The sequence below is a fragment of the Coenobita brevimanus genome, chromosome 25, assembly GCF_032717465.1.
Source record: "Coenobita brevimanus isolate Jiangsu-jjx chromosome 25, ASM3271746v2, whole genome shotgun sequence".
NCBI lineage: Eukaryota > Metazoa > Arthropoda > Malacostraca > Decapoda > Coenobitidae > Coenobita > Coenobita brevimanus.
In genome coordinates this window covers 171557-183795 of record NC_136978.1, presented here as the reverse complement: position 1 = coordinate 183795, position 12239 = coordinate 171557, and the positions used below count along the sequence as shown (strand labels likewise).

General features: G+C 43.9%; 1 protein-coding gene across 1 annotated transcript in view; it reads left to right on the top strand.

Moving 5' to 3' along the window:
• The window catches only part of fra (neogenin protein frazzled), a 518157-nt gene that overhangs the window by 469861 nt on the left and 36057 nt on the right, over positions 1–12239 (top strand). Inside the window, exons 21-22 of the mRNA XM_080267716.1 lie at positions 8072–8237; positions 8543–8685. Of these exons, the coding sequence (XP_080123842.1) occupies positions 8072–8237; positions 8543–8685 (309 nt within the window). The remainder of the gene's footprint in view (positions 1–8071; positions 8238–8542; positions 8686–12239) is intronic.

Below are 12239 nucleotides of genomic sequence, written 5' to 3'. Positions count from 1 at the left end.
AGGTAACCAGCAGTGAGCTTTGGTGCTGGTTCCTCATGAACTGCAGGGTCCTCCTCTTTGCTGCTGTCCGAGTCTTCCTCCACCATCTGCTCCACGTCTTGTGGAGGGTCGAAACTTATCAGCTGCCCTCTCAGTCCCATTTCGCTGATCTCATCCACTTCTTCAGCTGAACCGGTGTTTTCAGTGCTGCCCGTGATTGCCTGTAATGTTGCCACCACCAAGTCCTCGCTGCGGCTCACCTTCTGCTCTCAAATTCGGGAACAGCTTCATCCACCCATGTGTTCTGGTTGCAAGGTTGACACTTTTCCATGACTCCATCATTAAGTCAACGACATTCTTGATGTTAAACTGCCTCTAAAAATCTGCTACTGTTTTGACCTTCCATTTTGGTGCCGAAACTTTCTTTGCCAAACATCTTTTTGATTGCAAGGGACCAGTTGTTGCATCATCTGCAGCATGTGGATTGTCTTCAACACTCAGCGCTACTTCCGTGTCTGCAGCTGTGTCGTCCATTACCACGTTGTCCTCTGTTTCTTCATTTAGCCTACTAGCCTACTACTACTACTACTGCTATTACTACTGTAGTAGTAATAGCAGTAGTAGTAGTAATAGCAGTTGTAGTAATAGCAGTAGTTGTAGTAATAGTAGTAGTAGTAGTAGTAGTAATAGTAGTAGTAGTTAGTAGTAGTAGTAGTAGGAGTAGGAGTAATGGTAGTAGTAGTAGTAATAGTAGTAGTAGTAGCAGTAGTAGTAGTAGTAATAGTAGTAGTAGTAATAATAGTAGTAGTAAGATCCATCCATCCATCCATTGCCAGACGCCATGTATCCCAAACGGGGTGGTCAAGGGCTCAGAGTTAATTGTTTTACAGGGAGGGGCACTAATCCTCCACCAACCCCACTTGACACGTAGGGATGCCAACAGCATCTGGTGCTCCCAGGCGGTCACCCATCCAAGTACTAACCAGACCCAACGTTGCTTAACTTCGCTGATCGGACGGGAAGCGGTGAGATACTGTATATAAAAAATATACATACTGAACATAAATAAAATGGTTTGTAATTATTTACCTTGTAGCAGTGTAGGCTGTAGGTGAGGTATGTAGTAGATAAATCCAAGGCATGTGAGGTAGGTAGTAAGTAGACCCGAGGTAAGTGAGGCAGGTAAGGTAGGTGAGGCAAATAAGGTATGTGAGGCAGGGGAGGTGGATGAGTAGGGTGGCACGCTCCAAGGCTGGCGTACCTGGTGCACTCCGAGGCAGGTACACCGAGACAGGTGAGTGAATCACTGGGTGTGCCAGGCCTGGAAGTGTTTGGGGGAACACAAACCAGGCTGTTGAGGGCAGGCAGGGCAATGTTTTCTGCCCAGCTTTGTCTTGCCCTCTCTGTGGCATATCCTGCAGTGCTTCTGATGCCGCCTGTTTTTCTTAGTGGCAGGTATGGTCAACAGTCCATGGCACTGAGTAGCCCCTGCAGGCCCACCACCCTGCCTTTTCTTCTTCTTGGGGGATTTTTTTTCTTTGACCAGACATCAGGCAGCATATCCCATCGAGCACTGGGAGAGGAGTTCGTGGGTCACCAGCTTGATGAAGTCCCCAAATTCAATCCACTTCATGTCAGGGTGCAGATTCATGTAGACTGTTCTGGCGTTTGACAGCATGCGTGAAATCATACGTAGTCCAATCTTCTTGAACCATGCATATGATTTACGAGTGGGATCAGTGGGCTCCAATAGCTGGTCTACCAAATCCACAGACCCCATCTGTTCGTTGTTCTTCTGGATTGGCTCTGTTTTTTTTATATATTCCTTCTTGCCTCCCTTCAGGTAACATGTTCTTTCCATAAACCCTGCCTCGTACTTGGTGGTGGTTATATTGACATATTTTGTGTCTCTAAACTTTACAAGAAGGGTGTTGTTGTTCCTTGAGAATAGTGCTTGGCCTTTCTGCAGTGCTTCATTTCTCACAATTTGGGGGACTCCTCTAGTTGCTTGTATAGTGCCTGTCATTAGTGTGTCCCTCTGTAGTAAGTACTGGGAAAGGTGCAAGGAAGAGTACCAGTTATCTAGCACCACATGCCTTCCCTTCTTCAGGAGGTCGCTCATGAGGAAAACTGGTACTTGCTCAGACTTGCCCAAGGCAAACAGGTCTGGATCCTCCAACATCAGGTCATACAGGCACGGTGCATATAAGCAAAAGTTCCAAGTGTATCCTCTGGCACTGGGGGAGCTAGGGCATAGTGCAAAGAGTTTCAGTCCAAATTGCATCCTCTTGGTTTTGATATATTGCCTGAAGTGTAGCCTGCCTTTGTAGAGGATGAAGGATTCGTCCACAGCAAAATTATCCCCAGCAGAAAAGTACAGCATGCATTTTTCCTGCAGCATAGTAAGGAAGGTGGATATTCTTGTAATAGGCTTCTTGACATCTGCATCATCAGGATGTGAGTATCAGATAAAACCCTGGATTTGTGAAAACCTATTCCTACTCATTATTGCTGAGGTAAATACAGGTGGGTCTTGGCAGAGTAACGAGGTGCTCCAATAGTTTGAGATTTTTGGTAATTTGTTGAGTTCCATCAACAGTTGCAAAAATTGAATACATTCATCTCATCCTCGTGAACATCCCTCCATTTCTTCCCCATAAATTTGTTAGGCTTGATGTGAGGGTTTTCCTTGGAGAATTTGTGTGCCCGCTCATTCGTCCACAAACACAGGGACTGGACTAGATCATTGGTAACGAACAGCTGAAAACAGTCCAAGGGAGTCATTGCATGTGCATGATGATGATCAATAATGACTGGATGCACATCTGGAAAGTCATCAGTAACATTAGGCAAAGGGCTGGGTCGTTGGTCTGCAAAGGCATCAGCCATAAGTGTGAATCCTGGGGTAGCAGGGCCTGGTAATAATGGCGACACAGATGAACTAGTGTCAGAAGCTTGACTTTCCTCCTCACTCTCGTCATCACTGCTCACTACACTGTCATTTTCAGGCATATAATCTTCGTCTGAGTCAGACTGAGTCTCATTGTCATCTGACTCCTCCAGTTCACTATCACATTCCATTTCCACATCACTTTCACTATCAGACGACGCCATGGCACCTCTTCACGAGAATTCGGGGTAACTGTCCTGCAAGCACATGTTTCTCTCCCCCCCTCCTTCCCTTCCCCCACCCGTGGGTACAGCAAGGTCGGACTTGCTGCTAAGCAACAATGAGCTCTGATACCTGCAGTCACATTTGTTCTATATTGTCACATTATATAGGTGCATATATATAACAAAATCAAAATATATATTATACAATATGTCCCCAAACAAAATTAGCCCACTGTCATAAATCTGTGACACATGCCAGAGCCATGACAGGGGTGCATGATGTCATAGCTAGTTGCCATTGAGTCACAACATGTGCCATCATTATTTCTGCCCAAACCGAGCATTAAGCTCCCCTGAATGTCCCTATATATCTCGTGTATAAGCCCATTTACATGAGCAAATTCGGTTTCTCAGCCGAACTTTATTTATGTATGCGGGGGTATATATGTGTGGAATTCGGTAATGAAGAGGTTAATAAATGACCTAACCTCTTACTTTCTGCTACAAAATTATGCATAATTAGGCTTCTCTCTCTCTCTCTCTCTCTCTCTCGAATATTGACTTCACTTTTCACTTTCTAGGCCTTATTTCAGATGGGCTAACTTAAGACTTTCAATGCATATTGTAGCCTGCAAAACTGATATAGAAGTTGTATTACCCCTTCCTTCTTTTAACACTTTGAGGAATAGGTTAAATAAACAGAGCTATTAATATATATTCCCTGATAACTATTAAGAATGGTGTTTCACTATGTGTGCAAATATAAATGATCAAAAGTAGCATTATCATTTGATAAGGCCATGACTTGTTAGTAGTGGAGGGATAGTTCGGTCTGTCCGAACCATCCCCCTCCTTAGCTGTCCGAATCATCCTGAATCTATGTAATTAACTGACGGGTACTCTCAGGTTTCACATGAGAGAGTTTAACATTCGTTTTTCATAGCAATGTGTTCTACATGCAACACAGATTCACACTGGTAATGCACAGTTCGATGCTTGGGATAAACATAAAGGTAGAGCTTACGATATACACTCAGATTATTACATAGGAGATGCAAAAAAAAACATAAAATCTGACCTGCATAAAAAAGTGAGGCATTTCTAGCTTGGAAGTTCCATGTGGTCGAAGTAATCAAACTCTCCCACTTTCACGCAAGATCACACGGCACTAGGTCCCATATGTTTCTCAGGGAATGCACTGTTCGAACCATCCCACTGTCCGAACCGTCACCGCCCTCCCCTATACCTGGTCCCAGCTGTATCCTCCTTCCTCCACTACTTTCCTGGCTTGTTCAATAAATGCTTCTGCTGCAGTAACATCAGCAGAGGCACCTTCATCCTGAAACTTTGCATATCTCATGTCACATCTTTTCTTGAAATTTGCGAGCCAGCCAGACAAAACCTTAAATTGGGGTGGAGAGGTGATTTTCTTCTTACGGCAAGCAGCCTGGTTGATAACTTGCATTTTCTCCCTCAGTGTCCGACCAGATACATTTATTCCGTCAATATTCCTCTGAGCCATCCATTGCATTAAGTAACCTTCAGTAATGTCCATGAGCCTCCTGAACTCCGTGGTGTCTGCACTGATCTTGGCAAGGCCAGCAAAAAACCTCTTCCCAATCTCCACCTGCTTCTCCACTTCACTCCTTTTACTTCTTCAAAGTGCGAATAGTACTTTCTGGGGCTCCAGTCAGGCGTCATATCTCAGCAGAAGACATGCCTTGGTCCAAATACTCCACGATCTTGGCCTTTTCCGCCAGGCTATATTTGGCATATTTTTGGCCTTTCCAATAGTCTCTCTTCTCCTTTAAGGCTGCTTTAGAAGGTACTGCTGTTGTCTGGGGCTGCTACCCTCAGCTACACTTGTACCAGGTCATTGCTCCATGCTTGGATTGTACTGGGGTGTACAGTAAAGTAACAGTGAAAACTTGTCGAAATCTAAACAAAAGCACCTGTTGCGCTGTTTACAGCAAACACACGACTGAAAGCTAAGCGGCGTCTGTTGAGGGCTGCGCAGTTGCAAAATGACCGCTGTCAAGTGAATATTGGCTTGCATTGGAGTTTTTCCCGCCTTGCTGCTGGTAGAAATTGACGATTTTCAAGTTGAAATTCGCAACGGGGTAATGTTAAATATGCCATCGAAATTTGAATCGTCGAAATGGAAACCGTCAAAATTCGAATTTATACTGTACATAGACATAACCACTCTAACCAGCCACTTCTCGATTCCAGGCTTTCTCATTGTCCACTTCACCACCTCTCTAGGCACTCTGTCAAAGGCATTCTTGAAATCAGCAAAAACAAAGTGCAGATCCCATTTCATTCCTATATATTTTTCCTGAAGCTGTCATACAGTGAATATGGTATCAGTGGTCCCTTTGCCTGGCATAAACCGAAACTGCATCTTATCAATATTCACTCTTTCTCTAATCATACATTCTGGAACTTTCTCCAATACCATCATTATCTGATCCAAAAGCTCTATGCCTCATTGATTTCCTTGATTGTGATAATGATTAACCTGCAGATTGCATAGTTACCTTTTCTTATCCCACCTCCATGGTGTGCAAAAAATGAAGAAAGATTATTTTTTTTGTTTTTTAGTTTTTGTTGATTATAAACCTGAAGATGAACATCCAGGGCATCATCTGGTGAAAAAAAAATCTCCCTCTCTCTGTCTTTACATAGGGCCATGTGTAAGTTTACGTGGGGGAGTAGTGAAAAAAAAAAAAAAATGTTTTTAATTATTATAAACTTGAAGATAAACATTCAGGGCATCATCTGGTGAAAAGAAAAAAAATCTCTTTCTTCGTCTTTGCCTAGTGCCATGCGTAAAGTTGCGTAGGGGTGGAGTAGTTAACAGTGATGCACAGCCCACAGTGGGCCAGAACAGTCTGAAAAGTGGAATTTATTAAAATATTTGATTTCATGTAAATGCAGATGTTTCACTACAGATAGTCTTTAAAATGTTTGTAGTATTCGAAAATAATCAGTTATCCACGATGAGTCAGCTTTAGTATCAACACACTATTCATAAAATTGTACTACCATAACGCCCTCATCTGTTTTCGTTTTTCGTTTTTTTACGTTTTTTAAGGCTCCAACATGCTTGCATGTGTCAGCCTTGGTCACCCAATGGCGGCTCTCCATGCTGCACGGTCCATTGCAGCCTCCCTGTTCAGTCCCTTAACCCTGAGGTCACACTTAATAACCTCGTCCCATGTCTTTCTCGGTCTACTCCTCATAACCCCACCCCCAATATTAACACTTCTCACCTTCCTCACCCAATTATCATCCCCCATCCTCTCCACATGTCCAAACCATCTCAATCTACCTCTCCTCATCACAACACCAATACACTCCAGTCCCATCCTACCTCTCAACTCCTCCATCGTAAACCCAGCCCCTCCAGGCCTTGGACGCAGGGACGCACTGCACATCCACCTAATCATTGTCATTTCTGTACGTCTGAGCCGGCGAATATCTTCCTCCTTCACTGCCCAGGTCTCACTACCATACAGCATTACACTCCTAACACATGCTGCATACAAAGACCCCTTAGCACGTAGGGAGAGTCCTCTCAATGTCAGGGGAGGCAAGAGCTCCCTGAACTTCTTCCAACCACTTCTCACCCTAGCCACAGAGCTAGCTCCAGCCCCACCTCCATGACACAACATGTGTCCCAAATAACAAAACTCTTCCACACACTCAAGAGATTCACCAGCAAGTTCAATCCTTTCACGTCTGACAATCTCCACCTGCTCACCCCGACACGCCGTACACATAAAATCAGCATTATCTTGCAGTCTACCTCTGATACCACTACATCTCTTATGCACCCATTTATCACACACACCGCACAAGATGGAATTACTTCCCATGCCCTTGTGGCAAACTGCACATGGCCACTCTCCCTCGTCTTTGACAGTACCGCCACCAACCCTAGATGTCATCACTTTTGTTTTATCTGCATTTACCCTTAAACCCTTGTGCCCCATACCATCTCTCCACTTCCTAAACCTTTCCTCCACCTCCCTTTCATTCTCTGCAATCAACACCAAATCATCAGCATACAACAACTCCCACGGGAGTCCGTTTCTAAAGTCACGTGAAAGGGCTTCAAGTACCATGATAAACAACATGGGACTCAAGAATGTTGTTAAGAACAGAATATGCAACTCTTATTTTCTCTATAATCTCTGTTGTATTTCAGAGCATGATACACAAATCCGTAGCGTCTTAAGATAGACAAGATCATGAAGATATGCTTGGAATAAACACTGAACAATTTTGCTGATCTGGCAATGATGTACAGAGTGATTAGTTACACAATGTTGGCAGCTACACAGGTAGCATGAAACCATGAAATTATAAAGAAATTTTAAAAACCTGCAGCTCCCTGTGCACCAATTTTTGTCTCATAGTTTAGACTAATGCTTCAATTACCTGTTGCCACTTGCTGTTGCTGCACATACTTGCGCTCATTAGAATAAACAAGCTTTAATTGGATCGGTGTTCCGTACAGCACCATCTATATCAACCAACCAGAATTGACATTGTTGCAATTAATGGTTGGAAAACAACAATGAAACACTAATTTTTGTTGAATTATTATTTTAATCATACCAGCAAAGTATCAGTATGTGAATATATAATGCTGTTCACGTACACCACCCTAATGCTCTTCATCACAGACCTTCAGTCGCACAGAGCATATTTCCAAAACAACTTGTGCTTACTAATAATAACAACAAATATAGTGAAACTTGTAAAAATTACTATCATATGGGGGATTGTCATATTCGTATTCTGCATTGAAAAAACCCTAGAATTGGACCTTTAATGCTTATACATGGAAAGCCAGAATAAATCCCACTTTTCAGATCGTTCTGGCCCGTAGTGCAGCCTGAGATGTGGCTCGCAATCCACGGGTTAATGAATTTGACGATGATGATGATGATGACCATATAATTTTCAGCAGTTGGCAAGAGCGTGGGTGAGCCTCCAGGATGGTTTGTGGATCGAGGGAGTTTGATCGTGTTGGTGATTGCTGGAGTTGCTGGGGCCATCATCTTAATTGGGGCTATTGTTGGTATGGTCATGTACTGCAATCGTCCTAAGGTGGAACTGCGACCTGCCAGTGTGTGAGTATTGTCTCTGCCTATTACCAGGCACCTTAATCCTATAAGAGGTGGCCACAAACAAATTGCATCCATGTCACTTTGTCATTAACTGTTAGGTTGCCCTCCTTCCAACTCACACTGCCACAACCCATATTTCTCTCCATCCCATCCCTTCATCTCATCCATGATGATGATGATGATGATGATAATAGTGAGAGCCAGGTACAGGGCAGGGGCACTGAGGGAGAGAAGGGTTGGGATGGTGAGGGAGGTGATGGAAGGAAAGGTAAAATGATGATGATGATGATGATGATGTGTTCCGGCAGGGCTGGTAGTGCTGGTAAGAGTAGCAAGCCAGAGGTCCAGCCACCTGACCTCTGGATTCACCATGACCATCTAGAGCTCAAGAATTTTGACAAGTCAGATCGGAGTGCATCGCCAAATCATGCCAGCATCATCAACCATACAGGTTAGAGACCATAGTAGACATATAGAAGAACCGATTATAGATTCAGCAACACACGTGAGATACAGAAGGAACTTGTTGAGATTAACCCGTGACATCCAGGTGTCATGTATAGATGACCACCTGGAGACATCCGTGTAGCGTTTATACATGATCTAGTGTTTCGTGGCATTGTTTGAATATTTCGCGGGCAATTACCACCACAGGCAAACACTGGCAACCCTCCTGCACTCAGCCCAGCCACGCAGCAGTTACCTGCATACCTCCATCATGGATAGACCTATGCGAAAAATTTTCCCTGTGTCCGGTGAGATGTCAGCCAGCCTGCCTCAAGATCATTGCCATAGTGACTGCACTCTCCTGCTTACAACACTGCACACTTACAGAACTTTTCTCAAAGTCTACATAGAAGTGGTGTTTGTGGTTGATCGTGGTATTCTGAAAGTGTTTTTTTTTTTTTTTATTGTGGAGGACAAGTTTAAACCTTACTTGTGCCACGCATATGGACACAGCCTTAAAAAACATGAAAAGTTATCCTGCTTTCAAAGGCTTTCTCTCTGACTCTGTGCACTACCCAGACAATCTGAGACCATCAGCTTGAAATTGAAGGATTGGTGAGTATAATGATACCTATTTTTTTATTTTTGGCTAAGTATTAGATGAGATATTATATTTAAAAAAAAAAAAAATTGATTTTCCAGAAATTCCCAGCAGAGAGAAGAGTCGGTGGAAATAAACGCTGGATGCCATGGGTTAAGCATTAGTTGTGAAAGTAACTCAGTGACTTAAAGAAGGAACTCATTATAGCACAGTTAACTTAGGTGACATACAGAAGGAACTCCTATTAGTTAAGCATAAATAACTCAGATGATATGCAGAAGGATCTCGTTATACATTAAGCATCAGTAACTTGAGTAACATGCAAAAGACATTCATTATAGATTAAGCACAAGTAACTGAGATGACCTACAGAAGTAACGCATTGTAGAGAGTAGCTTGAGGAATTTGGGAAACATACAGAAAGAACTCATTATAGATGAAGTGCAGTTAACCCTGGTGACATGTCAGGTGATCCATAAGTGGCACTCTACTAGAAACTTGCATGGCAACCCGGCAATATGTGATGTGTTGCACGGATGGCTCAGTCTGCTCTTGTGGGCATGGGTGTGGCACTGGGAGTAAGAAGTGAATATATGATGCTAGGTAGACACCAAGATTGCTGACTGAGCTGTCCCCAGTAGACAAGAGATCTATGCAGCAGTGTGGAAGAGGAGTGGTATGTATGGACCACCATGTACTGAAGGAACTTATTATAGATTAAGCAGATGTAACTTGGGTTGTTGTAAATGTTGCCAGATACACAGATTACCAGACACAGTATTTAAGCCTGCAGATTCTTTTATGTTACACATCAAATTAACTCCTATGCTGTTCCATGCTTAGCAGAGGGTTTGTCTGTGTTGCAGGAGATTATGAAAAACTTTACCTTAATGAATTTTATAGAAATACTTACCCTATATTCTGTGCTGTTTACTTATCCCCTAATTCTACTGACTATCAAAAATTCTTCAACTATCTTACTTCTACGATGGAACACATTCTATCCATTTCTCCTTTCTCTGAAATCTCCATTCTGGGAGATTTCAATGTTCACCACCACCTTTGGCTCTCCTCTCCTTTCACTGATCAACCTGGTGAACAAGCCTACATCTTTTCTATCCTTAATGACCTAGAGCAGCTTGTACAGTACCCTACCCGTATCCCTGACCGCCTTGGAGAAAACTCCAACATACTTGACCTCTTCCTCACAACTAATCCTTTTGCTTACTCTGTTAATCTTTTCTCTCTGTTGGGCTCCTCCGATCACAACCTTATCACCTTAACCTGTCCTATCACTCCGGTACGGCCTGTGGACCCTCCAGGGAAATGTCATCTGTGGCATTTTGGAGCCACGGACTGGGAGGCCCTCAGGCAGTACTTCTTTGATTTTCCCTGGAATGATTATTGCTTCCATGGCCGTGAGCCATCTGAGTGTGCCTTGCTCATTACGGAGGTTATAGTCTCGAGCATGGAAGCATACATTCCTTTCTCATATCCTTTGACTAACGCACGAAAGCCTTGGTTTAATCACGCTTGTTCTAATGCTGTCCACAACAAGGAGAGGGCCTACAAAAGGTACCGGAGCCAACCCACCCCTGAATCACATCATCTTTACGTTTCTGCCCGGAATTGTTCTAAGTCTGTTCTTCGCTCTGCTAAAAATAATTTCATCCATACTAAATGCTCTCAACTCTCCAACTCGAATTCCTTCCGCTCCTTCTGGCACCTTGCCAAAAATCTTTCTAACAACTTTACCTCATTATCCTTCCCTCCTCTTTTCTACTCTGATGGTTCTGTAGCTATTTCTTCTACTGATAAAGCAGATCTCATTGCACAGACTTTCTCCTCCAATTCCACCTTAGACGATTCCAGTGCTGTTCTTCCATCACTTCCCCCCTCTGACTTCCTCATGGCTGACATTAAAATTTCTTCAGCTGATGTATTTTCTGCCATCACTGGCCTCAGTACTAACAAGGCATATGGGCCTGATGAGGTCCCTCCTGTTGTTCTCAAGAACTGTGCTTCTGTGCTTACACCCTGCCTAGGCAAACTCTTTCACCTTTGTCTGTCAACTTGTACCTTTCCTTCTTGCTGGAAGTTTGCTCTTATTCAGCCAGTCCCAAAGAAGGGTGACCACTCCCAACCCCCCAACTATCGTCCAATTGCTTTAACGTCCTGTATTTCAAAAGTTTTCGAGTCAATTCTCAATAGAAAAATTTTAAGGCATCTTTCCTATCACAACCTTACTGTAAATTCCCGTGTGGTCTAGTGGCAAGTTCTTGCTGTTTATTCACTGTCAGAGTCCAAGAGTATGTGAGGCAGGTGGCCTAGGGGCACTTCACTGGGACGTGGTGATGGACTACCCACTGCAGACGACTCTGAAGACAGGCGCAAACTCATGTCCAGTGGCGACTCCACCGTGACTGATGTGCTGGGCTGTGGCTCAGAGGTAGAAGGCCTGTCTTATGGAGACAGCAATATGGAGCCAGGGCTGGGCACAGAAGGGGTAACAGGCCTGAAAAAACAGTCAATCATTGATTGACGCAAGGAACGACAATTCTGGCAAGTGATGATGCGCTGCCTGAAAGTGTGCACTTCCTCCACAAGTCGCAAGGGCCCCATGTTCCTGTCGCAGTCCGAGTGTTCCAGGTAATCAAGAACGAACTCAACGTGCTCCCGGAGTGTGCTCAGCTTGGGGATGGCTGAAGTAGCGGCTTACTGAGAGGAGTCCGCATCATCGTCGCTTTCCTCGTCGGGATCTTGAAGCTGGGTACTTGTACCTGCAACTGAAGATGCGATTTCGATATCAGACATGATCTGATACCCAGGATCGCCGTCGTCATCATCCAACCACTCACACACTTCGTCCACATCAACATCGTTGCCAGCCACACGAAGACGTGCACGGAAGTCATCCATGTCAAAACCTAGAAAATTGTGCACCACATCGGCTCCGA